At 61.5% G+C, this 20,331-nt stretch overlaps 1 protein-coding gene across 1 annotated transcript in view; it reads right to left on the bottom strand.

The window, feature by feature from the left end:
• Nucleotides 1-18,725, bottom strand: part of MYT1 (myelin transcription factor 1) — a 36,088-nt gene extending 17,363 nt beyond the window's left edge. Inside the window, exons 1-11 of the mRNA XM_057702274.1 lie at nt 18,671-18,725; nt 17,628-17,658; nt 12,264-12,326; nt 11,303-11,550; nt 9,214-10,056; nt 8,039-8,173; nt 7,446-7,536; nt 6,304-6,417; nt 2,641-2,855; nt 1,136-1,260; nt 433-702 (exon numbers count right to left, since the gene is read on the bottom strand). Coding sequence (XP_057558257.1) covers nt 433-702; nt 1,136-1,260; nt 2,641-2,855; nt 6,304-6,417; nt 7,446-7,536; nt 8,039-8,173; nt 9,214-10,056; nt 11,303-11,550; nt 12,264-12,326; nt 17,628-17,658; nt 18,671-18,725 — 2,190 coding nt within the window. The remainder of the gene's footprint in view (nt 1-432; nt 703-1,135; nt 1,261-2,640; nt 2,856-6,303; nt 6,418-7,445; nt 7,537-8,038; nt 8,174-9,213; nt 10,057-11,302; nt 11,551-12,263; nt 12,327-17,627; nt 17,659-18,670) is intronic.
• Between the last annotated feature and the right edge of the window lie 1,606 nt (nt 18,726-20,331).

The following is a 20,331-nucleotide window of genomic DNA, read 5'->3' on the forward strand; positions in this document are numbered from 1 at the left end:
AGCCAGGTGCCTGAAGTTTCCTGGGGATGGTGAGAAACGGCTGCCGCCAGAGCTCAGGGTGTCCCTAACCTGCACAGCGGGTTGGTGGCAGGGCCACAAAACCGAGGAATTGGGAGCCATTCCCAAATCACCCCCCTTGGGATCTGCATAAAAGCCCCTGTCCTCCCCATCCCCGCGGAGAACCACATGAGTGCCGACCAGCACTTCTGCAGAGGGGAGGAGGCCGCCTGTCTCTTGCAGAGGACGGGCCACAGACTGGCCCGAGGGCGAAAACCCCTCCGGGAAGGTGGGCTTAGCTGCCCAGCGGGGGCAGACCCCCGCGTGGACAGGGGCAGGCCCCGCGGAGGCTCTGCCTGGCGACGCACGTGCGCTCACACCGGCCCCGGGCGAGGCCGGCGCACCGTGGGCCAGCTCGGGGGCCCCAGCACCCACCTCCTCAGGCTCCTCCCCGCGCTGGCGGCCGGCCTTGGTGTAGTCCAGCGGCCGGTCCCACTCGTCCTGGCGGGAGGCGTGGCTGGGCGGGGGCGCGCTCACGGAGCTGCTGGGGGCGCCGGCGCTGCCCTGGCGCCGGGAGGCGTCGGCCGACTTCACGCCCGGGCCGCCGCCGCCGCCGCCGCCGCCCGCGCAGGCGCCCTCCCGCCGGCGGTGTTTGCGCATGCTCAGGTCCAGCGTGCCGTTCTCGTCCACCTCGATGTCCGCGGCCTGCGGGGCGAAGGCGACGCCTGTGTCGGACACGGGCCCCTTCCCACAGGCGCTTCCTGGTCCGCTGCCCGGCTCGCCGGAAAGTCCGACGGCGCTTCCCTCTCAGGGAAGCAGAGCCAGACAAGAAGAGGAGAGCCGCCGAGAAGGCGGTGCCCTGGACCGCACGCCAGAGCCCGGAGCCGCGGGCCGGGCCCTGGGGCCTGGGGAGCCACGAGGAGCCCTCGGGCACAGCGCGCAGAGCGCAGGGGGGGCCCCATCCGAAGTCTCCGGCCCGCAGGGCGACGGTCAGGAGGGAGACGAGGAAAGAGCGGGAACCACCTAGGAGACCCCGGGTTCGCCCAGCCCGCTTCACGCGGGGGTGCGCAGCCCTGACTGCACATCCCAGCCCCCTTCTCTGCCTCCGAAGGGGCCTTCCGGCGAGGGACACACCAACCTTGCCGGGCAGGTCCTGCGGCTTTGTGCTGAGGTTCTCGGGCATCTCCCAGCAGCGCGTGGAGAGGTTCAGGATGGCGGTGGCGGCCATATGCGCAGCCTCCGCGTCGTGGGCGCAGTCGAAGCCTGTAGAGGAGGATGAAGTGCAGGGGCTGGGCCTGGGGGGAGAGGCCTCTGGGAAAGGTCTGGCTGCAAAGAGGGAACAACAGCAGGCTGAAGTACAACCCCAGCGGCAGGCGGCCATGCAGACACGTGGGGTGGGGGCGGGGGGGCTTTGGGGTGGCTGGGAGCACCCAGGGCACAGTCACACGAAGGTGGGCCCGAGGCTAGGTCATCCACCCACTGTCCTGAACACGCACACCCCGCCTCTACCCCCACCCTTGTCGGGTATCAAGAAGGCCGTTTCTGTCTCGACCATAGCTTGGGCAGAAGGGCAAAGCCTCCAAAGACATTCGAGCATTCCTGACATTTCAAGCAAACAAGTTGTCTATCCGTGAATGTTTACTGAGAGACTAAGGTTTGTAAATAGGAGGAGTGTCTGGAATATCACTCAAGTAGGAAAAGTTTGTCACAACAACTCAAAAGGATGATTTTGGTGCCACCCCACCCCCCGGTAGCCACAGCTGTAGTACATAACGTTATTGTTCAAATAAACGTGACACATGAAGGCATAAAACATTATCTTTTCTAGTAACTGTGTTATAACCATAAGATCACTCTCAGGTACGATTTCTAAGTAATCTGGATATCACCAGCAAATTTCCACTGCCCCAGTTTAAGTGGGTGCCTAGCATGAAGGCATGAAGCCCTCAGTCCTAACAAGTTGGAGAGATGCTCGCGCTCCAGCTGGCAGTTGTATTGGTCAGTGTTTCTACTATTAACTTGTAGGAAACTCATCACTGCCGATTTTGGGGGCTGACAATACCCACCAGCAGCTGCCAGTTCCAGTGTAATGTACGCTAGGGTGATTTTCCATTTTATACGTATTTCCAGGGCTAATAGGCTTCCAACTCACAAAATAGTGCAATAAATGACCAAAAAAAAAAAAAAGACAGGAAAGCTTGTTCTCAAAGGTTTGTAGGAAGGAATGTTGTGAGGGCAAGCACCCACAAAGCTTGTGCACATATCATAAATGGCTCAGCACAGCAGTTGTCTGACCCTCCCCAGACCCCCAGCCCTTGAGCTGGAATAAACTGACTGGGAAAGGACGGCCAAGGGAGGGCACCCTTGTGGGGTGAACCACGTCAGCGACGTTCTTAAGTCTTTGAACACGCACACCATAATGGACTTGCGTTCTGTTTCACGTGTAGTGAGGAGACACGCCCAGTTTGATGGTGAACGTGGAGGCAGCACCGTGGGTGAGATACAGGCTCTGAGAAAGCCGCCGCGGAGGACTGGGACCGTGGGGCCCCAGGGTGGAGGGCCCCTACGTGCGCCTGGTGAGGGCTTCCTCCTCCGCTGCACCCCAGACACTACACCTCCCAGGAGCAGTTTTCCCCAACTTACATTTAAAGGCTTTCGGTGAGGTTTCGCTGGTCTGAATCTTTGGGGCAAGCATGCGCTTGCCAAAAACCTGAGCGTCAAAACTTGCGTAGTCGAAGGTGACCTTGGAGAACTTCTCCAGCTCCTTGGCCAGGTTGGCCCTGGGTGTGGTGGGGGCCACGCTGGGCCGGTAGCTTCCATATGGGGGGACCTCAAGCTGCTTCACGAAACACATGGGCCTGGAGGGTAGCACGCAGACAGGAAGCATCAAGACAGGGCACAAGGCCTCTGTGCCCTCGTCCCCATGCCCGCACCACAGCTTGGCCCAGCCGTCCCTCAGAGCCAGCGCGGACAGAAACCCAGCGGGCCCTCCCCCACGTCCACCGCTGCCAGGTGCCTGGGGGCTGATGTACAGGAAGAACTGCTGCAGGGAAGAAGCACGAGGAGCCTCGAAGAAACAGTGCATGTCCCCTTGCAGACAGCATCCGCCAGAGGAGGGAATGAGGAGAACAGGTTTCTGAGCGCTTGGTGGGGAGCATCCTTTCAGGTGGCGGGCAGCCAAGGCAGAATTCTGGAGGTGGAATAGCTTACAGTTCCTCAGAGAGGAGGGAGCTGGGCGCCTAGAGGGGACATGGGGGGTGTTTCTGAGAATCAACTTTTCCCAGGGAGGGGCCTTGCCCTCCACTGTCTTCTGCTTAAAGTCAGAGATGCCCCTGGGGGTTAAGGACAGGTGTGAAAGGACCACTGCAAGCATTTGGTCACTGTTACTGATGCTCTGGGAGAGCTCAGATTTTTGAATGCATGAGAGATGGTGCGAAGACATGAGCCCCAACAGCACAGAAGCCAGGGCAGGAGGAAGACCAGCTGGCACAGAAAGGCCATGGGGTCTGTAACGTCCTGCGGAGCAGCTCGTGTACCAGCCAGCTCAGAGGGAAGAAGAACAGCGAAGGAAGCCTGGGAGAGCTGAGCAGCAACCTCAGCCTGGAAAGGGTGGGTCGGTGGAATTAAGAAGGGACCAAAGGTGAGGCCCCCAAGATGCCAGGCACTATGAGAACTTGAGGGTGACCCAAAAATAGGAGCCTGGTGCCGGGAAGACCCTGCAACCACGATAAGGCCAGCTCTGAAGGGCCTGGGGAAACTGATGCCACCAGAGGGCGAGCAGGCGCTCCTTCCTCAGGAAGGGCAGGGGGCCCCTCTGGACCGGCCAGTGGCATCTGAGAAGTTGCTGGTGAGCGCTCAGGCACCCCCGGGGGAAAAAGAGCCCTAAACTTAACATCTGTGCCACATTTTGGTGGCTTCCTCAGCCAGGGCTTCAGCCAGCAGCAGACTCAGTGTCCATGATGCCAGCAAAGCTTTCTGAAGAGTCTCCCCACACCCCGGGGTACAACACCAAGAAACGTGCCCCACGGGACCCACAGAGCCTGGACGGACAGAAGACTCCGCATCCTGGCCACAACTGCTACCATTCTGGGCTCCTCACTGAGCGCCCGGGAAACAAAACGCCCTCATTCAAGCCTCACAAGAAACTTCTGAAGTCGACAACGCTGTTGTCCCACTTTCACAGGCAAGCAAACTGCAGTCCCATTCCTGGGGCACAACCTCCACGTTCGGCACCTGTTTGGCCCCCATCCTGGCCTTGACAAGCCTTACCTGCCTGGTGGTTTGGCATTTGGTCAGTGACTTGGATCAAGGCAAGAAAACTGACAAGAAACTAGAAGGAACGGGAACAAGATGGAGGAAAGAAGCAGCTTCCACCCTCATGAGCGCTACCTGGTCGAAAGAAGCCAGCCAGAGTGCAGGGTGCCCCAAGGACAGGGCTGCAAGGGCTCCCCGGTGCAGGGGGGCAAAGATCTCTCGCACGAGACCCTCGGAGGCCAAGGTGGGCGGCCACGCTTCCTGGGCTGAGGTTCTGCCAGGCACATGCCAGGGAAGGGGCAGGTGGGCAGCGGAGACAGCCCACCCCGCTCCAGACCCGTGTCTGTGCCGTCGCCCGCACTCAGGACGGCCTGGCGCTGGGCCTACGGCAGAGTACGGGGGCCCTGGTCTCCCACACGCTCCTTTGGGAGACAGACACGGAACAGGAGTCTGGGGCGGGGAGAGGAGTCCGTTCTAGGTCCTCGGAGACGAGGGAAGAGGACGTTTACTGAGCGAGGACACGGGGGTGAGGGCGAGTCCCCAGCATGGTGAATGCCAGGGAACTGGTCCCACTGGGAGGAGGTTCTGAAGGCAGCTGGCCGGGGAGCACGTGGCCTTGGGCAAGCTCCTCAGCCTCTGGCCTTGGTGGTGGCACCTGCAGGGGCTCGCGGCACAGTCACGCTCAGCAGACTCATTCTGAATGGTCCTTCTTCAGCGCCCTCGTTGATGCGCCGCGTCTGTGCACACGGCTGCACACACACTCACACACGTGCACCTGCTGCTAAGCACACGGCGCCACAGGGGCTGCGGGGCGGCGCTACGGAGGGCACACCTGGACCCAGTCCTCTCCCCAGTCCAGGGTCCATCCTGGGGAGAGCAGCTCCCAGAGCTCCCTGGACGGCGCGGCCCCCGGCCGGGGTGGCCTACTCTCTCCAAGCAGGACCAGCAACTCCACAAGCAAATCCCTGAACGGCCCCAAGTGGGGACATCAGACACCCTCAGGGAGAGCAAGGCAGGGGCAGCCGTGCAGGTGTCGATGCCCCCGAAACTGCCCTCCAGCTCTGCCCTGGGAGACACCAGCACACGAGCACGGACACACACATGAGCACGGACACACACTCACACACGTGCACCTGCAGCCACGGGGAGACGAGACGCCCCCTGGGCATTTCTGGAGGCAGCCCCAGAAACCAAGCAGGACCCTGCAGGGCCTTCCTGGGTACAAAAGCCCCTCTGTGTCCCCGTTTCTTCTTTGTAGGAAAAAGAAGCCTTTAAGCCCCCTAGGCCTTCCTGGTTCCAAAGAGCAGTTTCAATCAGTTAATAGTGGACTTCCCTAGTGGTCCAGTGGTAAAGAATCCATCCTGCCATGCAGGGGACACGGGTTCGATCCCTGGTCAGGGAACTAAGATCCCACATGCCGCAGGGCAACTAAGCCTGTGCTCCTCACCTGGAGAGCCCACACGCCCTGGAGCCCGCAAGCCACAAATAGAGAGAAGCCCACACACCACAGCAAAAGATCCCGTGTGCCGCAACTAAGACCTGACACAGCCAAAAGTAAAGATAAATTTTTTTAAAAATCGGTTAATAGGACAACAGGGTCACAGGGCTCCTCGTTCCTCCTGAAGAGACAGAGGTGACGATCTGAGGTGTGTCTCTGAGTCATTCTGCAGAAACTGAGGCCCCACCCAGAGGAGGAGGGTGACGACATGCCGACCACAAGCATGTGGCCCCCAGACTGGTGGGAACCAGAAGGCTGAGATTCCTGAAGCAGCACCCCGTGACTCACCATCAGCTGATCAGAAGAAGGTCTGTGAGCTGCTCAGCCCTCTGGACCCTCTCCCCTCACACTGTCTGCAAAGACCCTGCCTGAAAGCCTGCAGGGATTCAGGTCTCCTGAGCACGAGCCCCCGCTCTCCTCGCTCGGCTCTTGTAACAAACCTTTCTCTGCTCCAAACGCCAGCCCAGTTTGGGTTTGTCTGGCCTCACTGCACGTTGGGCGCATGAGCCTGGGTTCGAGAACACCCCTGCTGGCCTGTGGCCCATTCCGCTCACCTGAGGATCCGATCCGAGTTGGAGCTGTTCTTGGAAGGGTCTCCCGTCTGTGGCTGTTGTTTATCATGAGATTTGGCTAGTTTTTCGGCAGCAGCAATGGGACACCCAGACAAACTAGAGAAAGGACGGGAAGACAGCTGACCTCTCCTCCAGGCCCCGCCTGTCTGAGCCAGGAGCCAGACACCAGCAGGAGCCCAGGGAAGGCTGTTATTCCTACAGAGAGGGCTTTTCCCCCCAGCTCCGTCCTCAAGCCCTCAAAGCACCAGCTGGTCGGTCAGTGTCTGGTTTTGGAAATTCTAAGCCAGTGACACACGGAGACAAAATGCCCTAAAGTTCTTCAGGGCTCTGGGCAAGGGCACCTCCTCTGCGTGGGTCTGGGGGACGGGCCTGCCTCTCACCTCCCTCCGCTCCCCCCACCACCAGCCGGAGCCGCGCACGTTATGCCAGCCCATGGGCCAGGAACTGGGTGCTGACCCGGGAGGACACAGACCACCAGGGTCACACCAGGAGGGCACAGGTCCTTCCCAGGAAAGCACCCAATCCAAGACATCGCAGATACAGCTTCACTGTCAGGAATGAGAAATTGCGATCGGCCAGGAGAGGTGACGTCATCACCGCAGTGTGGGGGCATGTAGCCTCTTCTCAGTGGCTGGGCCTCCAGAAACTCTGGCCCTCCTTCCAGCTGAGTGCCATCCGCCCAAGCAAAGGCACCTCCCACCACGGCTGCGGCCACCCCTGCCTTGAGGTGAGGGCAGGGGCTGCAGTGGCCTCTCGCCAGAGGACAGCAGACAACTAAAGCACCAGGGTCTCAGCACCCCCACAGGGCAGCCAGGCTCCGTCCCAGCTGCTGAGGCTCTGCCTTGAGCACCAGCTAGTGTCCAGAGGTTTCCCGAATCTCAGGAGAACACCGTCTCCACCTGGCTGTCCCCACAGGCTGCAAGCCTCTCTGCACCGTGCGTGCCCACCCCTCCATCCACCCTCTGGTCTCTCGGGAACCACACCTCCAGGTGCTGCTCTGCTCCCGCCAAAGGTCTGCCCTGACCTCGCACTCACCCCAAAGGGCCTCACGCAGGGGGACACAGCAAGCCCGAGCCCTGTCCCAGGAAGGGGCCCCCACAGCCCTCACGTGCTCAGCCTCATACCTTCTGTGCGTGTTACGGTTGCTGTTCACGTGGCCCTGGCCTGTGCAGCCAGGAGTGGGGCACTTGAGCACGTTCTCATGCATGGCCAAGACTGCAAGACAACCAGCGGGGGGGTGGGGGCAAGGGGGAGCCAGTGAGCACCACCCGCTGCAGAGGAAGCAGGGGCCCAGGCCCGGCTCCGTCAGGGCACGACCCTTCCCACAGCGGCCCTGGCCTCCCTGGTGCAGAAACCAGCTCAGCCTCACAACCTCCCTCCTCTCAACTTAATGGTCACGATTCCTGCCCCTCGCCTGGAAGAAAGGACAGCCTCTCTCCTCCTGAGCCTTCAGAACATAGACGGCAGCCCCTCCCCAGCGCTAGGGCCCAGCCTCCCCTCCTGGGTGCCCGTGTCTGTGGCCGGCTTCCGGGGGCCCTGATCCAGGCTGCCGTCTCAAGATGAATCACCGGGCACGCTCCACGTCCCTGCACTTGTAGGGCTCAAGTTTGGGCTTCCGGACGTGCCAGTCCAGAGGGGCAGGGCCCCAGGGGGCCCCTCCTCCATGCGAACACCACATAAACACCAGAGGTGGCCTGAGCCATGCAGAGCTACTCACTCTCCGGGGGGATCCTGTCCTTGTGGGGGCAGCCAGACAGGCTGCGGTGGTGCGGGTACAGCCCAGTGACGTGGCCAGTGCCGTCACAGCCTGGTGTCGGACACTTGATCTCACGCTTCTCAGCTCTTGAGGGATCTAAACACACAAGACCTATCGGTCAGAGGGCCGCCAGGACGCTGGGTAGGGAGTGGTGAGCAGGGAGGCTCACAATCCTTCCCCCTGGCTGTCCAGAGAGGAGAGCGACCAGGCTGCCCAAGAGCCCGAAGTGGACCAGAGCTGGACAGCGAGGGGACCCTGGAGAGACTGTCCACATCAGCTGTCTGCGTGGAAGAGCGCACAGATCTCAGGAACCCACAAACAGCTGGTGCCTCTGCCCTGTCCTGCTGACGCCACGTGAGGCCCACTGGCTTCGGGGTGGGAACCAGGCCTCTGCACAGAGAGGTGAAGCTAGGCGGCAAGTTTCCTGCCAGGACACATCCTTTGTATCGACACCTGACGGGGACAGAGGAGCTCAGTAACTTACCCAAAGCAGCTAATAAAGGCTTGGGCAGAAATTTCACCCCAAATCTCAATTACTGACCTCACCAAGGCTCTGCAGGCCCAGAGAGGTCACTATAAGCGTGGGGCAGAAGGGAATGCCTCTCAGGACACACATGGTCCCCAGAGCACAGCCAGTGTCCCAGAGGAACGTCGGATGGAGCCGTCAGTCCCCTTCGGTAGAACACAGAAGTCACAGACCGTGCTCAGAATGCCCACCCCAGGGCGGGCAGCGCCCTGGGGGGTTCTGCATGATTCAAATGAGAGGAAGTTGTCCTTTGACCCACCAGGCAGGCAGGGGCACCCTAAGGGGTTCACAAGCCTCTCCCAGGTGCCGCCCTCCTGAGCTCTCTGTCGCCGGCCTCTCTCTGTGCAGGGCTTGTACACCATCCACACCTCCGTGTTAGTCAGTCCCTGAGAACCAGTCCCACTGTCCTCCGGGGCTCGGGCCTGCTCAGCACTGCCCAGTGCTCCCAGCCTGGCCACCTGCCTCACCGCCCACAGTCTGCTTCTATCTGGCCCACACCACCTCCCACCCCCCCTTGCCCCCCAGTGCATAAAGGCCTTGGAACACATCCACAGGTCCGGGACTGTGCATCCCTGGGAGGGCGTGGGGCAGGGCCAGGTGCCCAGCCTACCTTTGCTGCAGTAGTTCTTCCGGGCGGCATCCAGGGCCCTCGCGGCCTTCCCCGGCTCGCCGGGGCCCAGCGGGCCTTGCTCGGCAGGGGGGCCGCCCGGCTCACAGACAGCCCGCACCTGCTCAGCCTTCAGGGCGATGGCCTGCTCCAGGAGGCCCAGGTTCCCGCGGGTCATCATGTCGTACATCTCCGACTCATCCGTGACTGCAGACTTCTGGGAGCGTGAGTCCTCGTCCTTGCCATGGTCAGAGCGCACCTCCACCAGGACAGAGTGTGCGGGCGTGGGGCTGGGAGGCGCCGGGCGCCGGGTCTCGGGGGCCTTTGGGGCAGGGGCGTGGGGGCCATCCTCCTGGCAGATCACATCGGGAGGGGCCTCGTCCTCCTCCTCCTCCTCCTCCTCCTCCTCGTCCTCCTCCTCCTCCTCCTCCTCCTCCTCCTCTTCCTCCTCCTCCTCCTCTTCCTCCCCATTGCCCAGGGCCACTTTCTGCTGGCTAGACTCCTCACTGGCCACACCCTCCAGAGACTGGGGAGACAGCTTCTGGGAGCGCTCGCTGGTGACTTCGATCACTTCCTCTGCATCTTCTGGCTGCACAAAGACGTCCTTCTCCCCCTCGTCACTGGTGGCTCCTTCCTCAGCCTCCTCCTGGACCAGGTGCACGATGCCGGGTCCCGGCTTGGCCACCTGGCCCAAGTCTTCCCCAACCAATGTCTCTTCAGCGATTTGGCCCAAATTTAGGAGAGAAGTTGCGATGATTTCCTGATAGCTGCTGTAGCTGCCCTTGGAGGAGCCCGTGAGGCTGCTGATGGGATTGGATCCAAAATGAGCCTCGACGGGGCTCCTTCCTGCACAAAATCAGAAACCGTGTGGGAGGCACACAGGAAAGGAGGACAGATCTCCAGGCCGCTGGATCCTCCACCCTGCCCCATTGCAGCTGGGGGACACCAAACCCCCAGAAATGGGTTCAGTGTGGCTGTTTTTATCAGCCCCTCTGCCTGCAACTGGAGATCACAGTAAATTTATGTTGGGAGGGAGATGGAGAAATCGCTGCTGTATTTTTGAAGCTAAAAATTACTCTGATATTTTTGATTAACGGTCCTCCAGGTTATGTGCACTCTCTTAAAGCAGGCAAATCTGCATTTCATAAAATGGAGCTCAAAGAATGGATCCGATTTTTTTTAATTGTTTCATAACTGAGAAGCAGTAAAACTTGATTTTAAAGGTTGTCTTTGAATTGCCATGGCTAAGATGCAGTGGGTGCTCACCACATCCAGGCCCCCTGGAATCCTCGACAAGGACCCCCAGGGCGCAGGAGACAGCCCAGTCCTCCCGCTCCAGAAGGGGCCAAGCCAGGGAGGACGCCTGAGGCCAGACTCCCTCCTTCAGGAGAAAACCAGTGAGTGAGAGTCCCCAGGCCCTGAAGCCTCTCAGCAGAGCAGGTCCCCAGCAAGGAGGCGGGGGCGAGGACCCTCCCTGAAGTGGCTCCAGAACGAAATAAGTATCCACCTCAGACCTTCAAGGTGAGGACACCAGAAGCTGGGCGGTATCGGGGGGTTTGGGCCTCAGGCCTCGCACCCCCAGGACCCTGCAGTCGGCCAGGGTCTTGGGACACAGACGCGTCCCACCCTCACACTAGTGTTTGCGAAGGGCTGGGCGCTCCGCAGGGAAGGAGGTGCCAGCAGGGAGACCCCCTCAGTTCCCCCTGCCTGGCTCAGCGTCCCTGGACACCCCCACCATCTCCCCTAACACCAAGCAGCCCCCTTGCCCCCACCCAGATGGCGCTCCCGAGGCCAGGTGGGGCGGGCCTGTCCGAGACCCCGCCACACAGACGCACAGCCACACCCGTCTGTCCTTCCATCTCTCACCCACGCGGACACACGTCCAGATGCACAGTGTTCACACACAGACACGCCCCTGGGCCCCCGACCCCCCAGCGCCGGCCCCTCCCCAGGAAGCCCCACAAAATCGGACAAGAGGCCCTTGTTCTCAGCAGGGCTTCCTCGCGCGCGGAAGCCCTGCCCGCTCACAGGCTGCGATTCTCCGGGGCCACACTAAGCGCTTTTATTCGGGGGAGAAAGAGCAACAAAGCACCTTCAGCTGGCGCGCGGCGATGAATCTCCTCCTGTCCTGAGGCCCCGGCCTCGTCCTCCTCCGCAGCTCCTTCCGATTCATCGGAAACAGAGGCGCCCTTCACCTCGGCACCCTCGCTGTCGTCGCTGTCCGTGCCGTAGCCCTCGCCCAGAGCCAGCTTCAGGGGGTGCGCCTTCCGCTTGGACCCCAGGTGCTCGGCCTCGGCACCCTCCAGCTTCCGCTTCTTGGCCAGAGGGCAGCTCTGCAGGCTGGGAGGGAGGAGGTCGGGCCACCCCGTCAGCACCTCCTGGGGGCCCCCGCCCTCCTCCCTCCAACGTGCGTTCCTGTCCCGAAAATTCCTCTTTGCGTCTCATCACCTCACCTCCACCAAAGCCCCAGACTCGAGACTGGCACACTGATGTGTTCAAAGTGTCACCGTAATTGTCCGCGTCAGGAAGCACCTGACGGCGCTTTACGTTTCGCGTCCTGCTCTTCTGGGACGGCCTGACCTCAGCGGGCCCCGCCCACACCCTGGAGATGGCTGGGGGCGGGGGGCCGGCCCAGGCCGCTCTGCTCGGTGCCCACCGCCGCCCCCCACCCCCAAGGCCCTTCCTTCTCCACCTCCTCACCCACCCCCGGACCTGGCACCACAGTCAGGGGCCCGTGAGGTCCAGTGGAAGCCCGGGATGACAACCGTGAGAACGGTCACCCCGATGTATGGCAGCTCTGTTCTGGGCTGTCCCGCAGGGACTCCTCCAGCCTCACAGCAGCCCTGCCGGGGAGCCACCGGAACGGCATGCCACAGCAGCGCTCAGCCTCCCAGTCACAGGGTCACCTGGGAGGCCACCGCAGCTCGACAGCCAAGAGCAGAGGTGGCAGGTTCTAGGCCCACGAAGGTCCCAGATCAGGAGAGCAACTCCAACCCCCCAGCAGCCCAACCTCTTTCCCAGCAACCTTGTCGAGGGCCCTCCAGCCTCCTTACCTTCGGTGCCTGGAGTACTTGCCCCGGATGTGTCCCGAGCCCGTGCACCCGGGGGTGGGACAGCTGAGGGGAGACAAGCGGGAGCGGTCATGTGGGGCCGGGCCCCGTGCGGCACAGGGAGAGGGTCCGAACCTCGGGCCCCACCCCAGACCCTCACCCTGGGGAGCAGAAGATTGTCTCCAAACAGCGCATCTCAGAATGGCTGCTTGCAGTTTGCAAAAAATTAATGAAATAACTCACCCCCACTTAAATAAATGAATGGCTCATTACAATGTTGAGTGTTTAATATAAGATCTGTGTGTATGAGATCAAGGCTGGACGATTTCCTTTTTGCACGATGCGTCTTTCCCACTGTAGGCAAAACACCACCAGGCTTTCAGAGGGCTGGGAACCAGGACCCTCCGAGGTGCCCCAGAACCATCACCTGAGGCTGGCCCAAGGGCAAAGCGCAAACATGGGGGTTTTCCATGGCCTTCACGAGGCTTCAGGGCCCTGCCACGTATGCCCTTCGCTGGCACACTGAGCCTGCACCCCCAGGCAGGAACAACTCCGCAAGCGTGCAGCCTTGACCTGAGCCACAGGACCCTGGATGGAGGTTGGCGCGATGTGGCAGCACAGACCCCGCCCAGAAGCTGCTGCCTGGTATGGTCCCAGCCTCCCTGGAGGGAGGTGAAGCCAGGAGGGCTGATGGTCCAGGAGCTGCTGTGAGCCCTTGACGGGGGCGATGCCTGCCCTCCTGCAGGCCCCCCGGGGGCAGAGGTGAGAGCCCCGGACGCTCCTCTCCCCTCCGTCATCTGTCTCCCCACAGAGCCAGGGGGTGGGAAGCTCTGTAAACTTCCATGCGTGGGTATGGACCACCCAACCCACTTCCCCGGGAGTCAGCTCCCCAGGGCAATAAGGGGGCTGTGTGGGGCTCGAGGCCAGGGTCCTGCAGGCTTTTGAGATGGAGAACCCGTGGTGGGAGGAGGGGGAGCCCGAGCTCCTCCTGGGAGGAGTCACCCCAAGGTGCCCCCATCCAAGAAGGGACAACCTTGTCCCTCACGGGGTCTGAGGCTCTCCCAGAGCCTGGGAAGGAGGGTTGTGTGGACCCACCGACACCTGTGGGCTCCTGAGGCTCAGGAATGGGCAGGGACTGACCTCTGTCCAGACACACTGATGTGTCAAATCTGATTGATCACGGACCTGGGGACAGAGGGGTCCCACCGGCCGGCAGGCCACACGCGCTGAGGGACAAGCAAGAAGCAGAACAGCCTGTGGAGGCGGCGCCCCACCCCCCAGCTCAACAGCAGCCTTTGGGGGAGCCGGGGTCTCCGAGGGGGACGCACCCTGCAGCCCCCCCGCGGTGGGGCCCCCTTGGTTCTTCTCCTGGTGTTTGAAAGAAGAGAAGAAAGCAGAGAGGGAGGAGGGGGAGAGGAAGGGGGAGGCGGGGGGAAACGTGCACTTTACGGTGCGCTTCCTTCCGGACAGAGGGGGCTCGCGGCTGCCCACGCCCCTCGCTCTAAAATCTGTGCCCCACGCTCGCTGCCACTTTCTCAAGCACTCGCGCTGAGACCCTTCACAAAAGCTCCTTGTTATTGGGGATCTGAAGCTGAGGTCCCAATTAGTTGATTAATCACTGAGTTAATCAGGCAATTAGGTGCCAGCTGCTGTGGCACGGGCACTGCCCCCAAACACGTCACCTGCTCCAAGCCACACCTCGGCCCACCAGTTCAGAGCCCTCTGGCCTCCAGCCCTGAGGGCCCACTCCTCCGAGGGCGGTGGGCCAGACATGCACCCACGTGTGCAGAGCTGCCAAGGGCCACTCTGGGAGAGGAAGCTGGAGACGCCCCGATCCCCACGTGGCAGCCAAGAGAGCACCCACAGAAAACAGCATGAGACCCAGCCAGGGCCCCAGGGGTGCAGCGCCCGCAGGTCGCCCTGTGGGCACCCCCGGCACTTGCAGGATGCCCTCCGTGTGCTCAGGGCCAGAGGGCAGGGTGAGGCACCCGCTCTGGCTTCAGGCCTGTGGGGCCCCTCCCCAGCGTGGGGGAAGAGGGAGACGTGGCCAAGCCCTCCCCCCAATTCCCCAGCACGGCTCCGAGTGTGGCAGAGACAGGGAGGTGGGCAGAGAAGCTCCCAGAGGGCCTGCCCGCAGTCAGCCTGAGCGGGGTCCTGGTGAGGACTCAGAGGGATCTGAGGGTCTGAGCACGAACAGTAGGTCTCAAGCCAGGGCAGAGGCCAGGAGGTGCCATGTCCCAGCAGGAGCCTCTGGAAGAGACTGGCTTCCCAGCAGACCCCTGCAGGCGGATAGACGGCTCCCCACTCCCATCTGTCCCCTTGGCGGCAGCTGGCCAATGACTGGAGGAGGAGGCCCTCAGGTGGGCCGGGAACCTGGGCACAGGCGTGACAGGCGGGCATCTCTCCTGGAGACGCCCCAAGGATGCTCCAAGAGGGGTCGACCCACTTCCTTCTGCAGAGAGGGCTGAGCCCACCATCCTCACACAACCTGCCTCCCACCGTGGGGACAGCAGTTGGGCCCCATGGAGACCAAGGGAGGGATCTGCTGGTTCTTCACTGGTGCAAAGGGAAAGGCCACCAGACCCGCTTGTTTCCTCGCAGGGACTCGTGCTCACGTCACAGCAAGAGCTGAAGGGGCTCTGGTTGGGAGGATGCAGCTGAGGGCCCCGCGCCGCCCAGGCTGACCCTCTCCTCCGTTCGTCTCCTCGCAACCACCGCTCGAGGGCAACCGGCTCCCCGGGGTCTCCGCTTCAGCTGAGGAAGGGGCCGCTGGGGAGGTGGACCGCAGATTCCGGGTCCACGGGATGCACGTCTGCTGTCCACAGAGCGAGTCCCAGGGGTACAGCTTCCCATGACCCGTCGTCCCGTCAAGTGATTCCAAATGGGTTCCTTTGATGTCCAGCGGCGCGTCTGCTCCAGGGGTCGCGCTCCCTGTGCTGGCACCCACAGCAAAGGCCCCCGGTGTGCCAGGGGGAGGAGTCAGGCTTGCAGCACCTGCCCCTTCCCCGGGGTGAGCGCACGATCACAGCGCCTCACAGAGCGTGTCCCACGTTTGGCTTGTGGCCAAGAAACAGCTGTGGCCTCAGGCGTGCGTGGCAGCTTCCACGTGGAACACGGGTGGCTCCTTAGCACAGAGGAACCACTTTCCTCTAAGCATCGATTCTCAAAACGGGAAGAGTTGCCGAGGACGCTGTTGCTAGAACATGTCGATGCATTTCTCCCCAGTTTCTCCATCAAAGTGCATGCAGGTCTCACGAGTGCCAAGTACACAGAGTGAGACCACGAGATCAATGACAGTGGACGAAATCCAGATGCTCGCACAATCCCTTACCTACACGGGTCTGGTCTGCTCTTAGAATATTTCAAAACAAATCTATTCTGGGTCATTTTTGCTTCAGAGTTTCAAGAGAAACCTAGCCCTTTGGGTTTGCCTTTCCAATTTCCTCTATTACTTCATCGGCTGCTAAAATTAACCGCTGTTACCAAAACTCAAGTCCTGTGCCCAGCCTCCTCCCCCTCGTTGTCCCCAGGATGTCCCCAGGTGAACGTCGTGTGGCCCACGGGCAGCAACACCTCCTCCGGGAGACCTGTTCTCCACCCCGTGCCCCGCAGCCCCTCTGAGCATCACGCGGGGTCTCCTCCCGCGGCTCACCCCCAGGCCCTCGCCCTCCAGGGAGCTGAGCACGGCGCTCTGTGCAGCTGCCAGGGGCCTGGCTTGGCTGCTGTCTCCCCATCACCCTCCAGCCCTGCACCCAGAACTGGCCTTTGAGCAGGAAGCCGTGGGATGCAGCTATCCTGGCGCGTTGAACTGTGACCCTCCGATCCTCCGTTCCCCCACTTCACGAGGCGGGGAACAGGACCACCAGCCAGTGCTTCCACGAGAGTCTGAGATCAGACGGCACCGTGCGGCGTCGGCAGAGCCCACCCCGCACGTGGGGCTCTGAGCACCCCTCCCACGCCCTTCCCCTCCTGCCTCCGAGTCACAGCCTCAAAGGTTGAAGAGATGCCCGGATGTTCTGGGGACTTCTCACTTCCCTGACTGGCGAAAACCATCCGTTCAACCACTATCTGGCAAAGAATAAGATGGTCCCAGGCCCAGCTGTGTTCACTGTCTAGTGAGAGTCTTCACCCCCAAGGACACAGACGTGGCTGATGCCCTGGGACATGCAGTTACGTGGAGAGGGCTGTGCCAGTCTGGGGGCAGAGGCAGCACGAAAGAACAGCATCCCCCTTCAGTAGCTAGAAAGCTCTACGGGTCTCCATCCACAGGTCTGGAAGCCCACAGAGATGTCCATCAGAGTGTGGCTGTCAGCCCCACCCCGCAGCATGGGCAGAGCAGCACCACGGTGAACTCAGCACCAGAGCTGCCGCCGGGGCGGGAGGGTGGGCTCAGAGCCCCTCCGTCCCTCCAAGAAGCCTCAGGTAGGTTACCTCAGCCACAGCTGGCGTCTGGACCCACCTCACAGGAAATTTATAAAAATTAGACGGGGCATCCAGAGCCCACTTGGCACATTGGGGGCCCGCCCTTCCTTCTCTGGTGTTCTGCGCCAGACGCATTGGCACCATCCCTCATCAGAAAAGGGGGACACAGGAGGCTGGGCTTCTTTGCCAGTCACCGGATACCAGTCATTGGAGCTCTGTCTGGGCAAGACGGCCCGGGGGCTGTCACTGGAGACCCCAGGAAGAGCCCAGGCCCACAGAGCCTACAGTCTGAAGGCCGTGTGGGGTGGTGCTGGGGCAGCCCGACACGTAGGCATTGGGGTGGTTTTCTCTCCGGCCTCCCCCACACCGTGCACACACACACAAAGGCTCTGGCCAAGCCCAGGACAGAAGCCAGCAGGTGAGGACACGTCAACCTCTGGGGAGGAGAGCCCGGCCCCTCCTGCTTCACCCCAACAAATCATTGTGTGTCCGTCCTCCCTACTGCTCAGGAGGCCCATCCCTGTGAGACCAGCCTCGAACCTGGGAAGTTAAAGTTCAGCCGACACACAAGCCACTGCCTGCCCTCGAGTCAGTGGAAGACGCGGGCGTGGAACAGCCTGTCCCCGCATTTCTGGCCGAGGAGCCACTAAGACAGCCCCTTGTTGCTGGCTGAGGACCATTGTGACGGTCAGGTCCCAGGGGTGACAAGAGGTGAGCACATCTGTGCCCCTGTGCAAGGCTGGCTGCATGGCGGCACTAGGACAAAGCAGGAGAGGACAAGGCAGGGTGAAGACAGACGGCAACGTGCCAGGCAGAAAGGAGCCTCGTCAGGGAAAGCAGGGGCTCGGGTATGGTTGCACAACTCCAAGTGCCCAGTGGGACATTGAGGACGAACAGGGTCGCAGGCGTGCGCCGTGCTGGCTGCTGGCAGGAAGTGTTTCTTACCTGAGGTCGGCACCTGCAGGCTCTGGGGGAACTGAGTGAGAGAAAGAGAAACAGGGAATCTCGTGTGGGAGGCAGAATTTAAAAGGCACGCTGCCCCACAGCACAAGTGGGATGAAGAGTGGAAGAAATCCCCATGGGACCTGAACCCCACTTTCTCTGACCTCCTAGAATGTCCTCTAGGGTTTCACGAGGGAGCTGCTCATGCCAGACCCTCCCCGAGGGGCTGCTGGTTTTGCAGAGTCAGACAGAGGCCCCACCTAAGACAGGCTCCCTGGGCCTTCAGGGAGGGACAGTTATCTCTTTCTCTAATTATAGGTCGAACTCAGCTTCTGGTCAGAAAAAGGACCTAGCAGACAAAGCTGGACAGGGAAGAGAACAGGTGGTCCAAGCAACTGGCCCCTCAGTGATGGGGCCACTGGGGCAAAAATTTGCAGGAGTCTGACTGGCAGACACCTGAGGAGCTCAGGCCCTCCTTGAGGGCCACCCATGCACAGGAGCAGTGTCTGCCTTGTGGTGTCGGGGAGGCAAGGCTGACCAAGGGCTCAGGGCTTGGTGCTTGCAGAGCAAGCTGGGCCTCAGCCCCTCTCCCCACCCCACTTCCAGCTCAGCCCAACCACACACCCCAATGCCGCAGCACCAAGACTGACATCCTGGAAGGCAGAGGGGCTGGTGATGCAAGGCTGGCGGCCTTTCCTTTCCAAACAGAACAGGTCTAACCCAGTTTCACTTTCCCCACTCTGTACAGCTGGGTCTGCCTCCTCATCTGCACCCCAGAGGGTGCATCTGAGCCAAAAGTCCCCCGGTGGCCCTTGAAGACACCCTGAGGCCGAAGAGGCCTGAGGCCACCACATGCCTCAGGCCCCAGGTGCGCAGCGGAGGGGAGGAGCACCGCAGGGGCCGGGCACTGCTGCGGGATTCTGTCCTCCTGAGGACAGCTGTTGGGGGAGGTGGCATCTACAGCTTCAGGCCCTGGGACCCCTGGCCAGAGATGGACTGTGGACCGCCCAGACCAGACCCTGCCGGGAGGAGAGGGCGGCACTCACCTCGGAGGGCCTTGGATCGTGTACGAGCTCGCTTCTCGTCATTGTCTAAGCTCATCTGCAAGTAAAAACAACTGTGCAGTTAACGGGGAACCAGCCAAGCCACCCCCTGTGTCTGCAGTGTCACCTCCAGCCGTTTTCTGACTCAAGCGTCGCTGGTGCCTATGAATCCGGCACAGGAGACCAGGGGCGGCTCACAGGGCAGCGACGGCCTGGGAGCCTGGGAGCGGCGGGCGCAGCGGAGGAGCTTTGGGGCAGGGACCACTGGCCCCAGCATGTGCCCCATCTCTGCTCCGGGCCCCCTGCTGCCCCCAGGTTCCCATCGGAGGAGGAAGCTGCAGCCACCAGACCTTCACGGACACCGGGGTGTCGCAACACACGGTCTCCTGGCGACACCACCCCCCACGGGCTCTGGGCCCACGGTGCCAAGAGCCCAGCTTCCCCTGGGAGTCGATGACCCTGGCACTCGAGGGCTGTCTTGTTAGAAACAGGGCCTGGGACCCGAGCGGGTGTCTCTGTCTACCATGTGCCGCCCCAGGGAGAGCCCCGGGGAGGCAGCCTGAGTGCGGGGACCTGATCATCTCCCAGTGAGGAGGGCCCCCCGACGCGTGGGTGCTCCCGACGGCACAGGGGCCGCCGGGCATCACTCCCCAGCGGAAAAGAATGCAAGTCACCCAGCTCATCTAAACTTTTCCAACAGCCACATTAAAAATGTAAAAAGAAACGTGTGGAACTGATTTCAATACGAAAGCTTACTTGGCCTGATCTGTCCAAAACATTATCATCTCAACAGTATCGATAGAAAACATTATGAGTGGGATTTTGTTTAGTGCTAACTCTTGGAAATCCCACACATTTCCTGGTCTCACAGCGCATCTGAGTTCGACCAGCCACGTGCCAAGTGCCCGTGGCCGTGGCACTGGCCCTGGAGATGGGAAGCAGATGGGGGTGAGAGCCAGGCCAAGGAGGGAGTGAAGGCTGAGGGGTCATCTGACAGACCCAACCCGCAGGCCATCCTTCCAGAGATGTCGATTGCCTCAGGAGAGCGTGAGTGGAGGCCCCCAAGACAGATGGGGTTCCCGGCATAGTCCAGACCCTGTATTTCCTCTGGCCACCCTGCCTGAGCCCATCAGCTCCCGCCCCCCCATTCTCTGCCTCAGACCCACCTCCACTGGGGATGCTGCCTGCATTGTCCTTCAAGGGCGTGGCGGCAGAGCCCCCGGGAGGGTGGCCATGCCCCCAGGGACACAGGTCATCAACCCAGGTCTGGGCAGGAGCAGGAGGTAGGAGGGGCCTCTTCCCAGCAGGTGCGCCCGGTGGTCAGGAAGGGGAGGGAGAAACCCCACCTCCCAGGCCCCCTCAGGCCGTCAGAACAAAGCCAGACAGTGGGAAAGGAGCAGCCAGAGAGGAGCTTCAGTCCCCAGAAGCCCGCTCAGGACAAGCACCTAAGGTTCCGCCCAAGAGAAAAGACAAGGGACTCCTATTAACCCCCCAGTTCGTAAGTTGGAACTTGCAAAGTGAGCCCCCCTCCACCCCGGGGCCTCACGAACATGCAAAGATTCACGTGACTTGTTAAAGACAGAAAATCACCACCTGGGGTAATTCATGCAGCCGTCGACTCCAGGCAGCAGAGCTGAGAGCTCTGCGTTTACAGCCTCCCGACA

Source organism: Hippopotamus amphibius, chromosome 12 (genome assembly GCF_030028045.1).
Source record: "Hippopotamus amphibius kiboko isolate mHipAmp2 chromosome 12, mHipAmp2.hap2, whole genome shotgun sequence".
Classification (NCBI taxonomy): Eukaryota; Metazoa; Chordata; class Mammalia; order Artiodactyla; family Hippopotamidae; genus Hippopotamus; species Hippopotamus amphibius.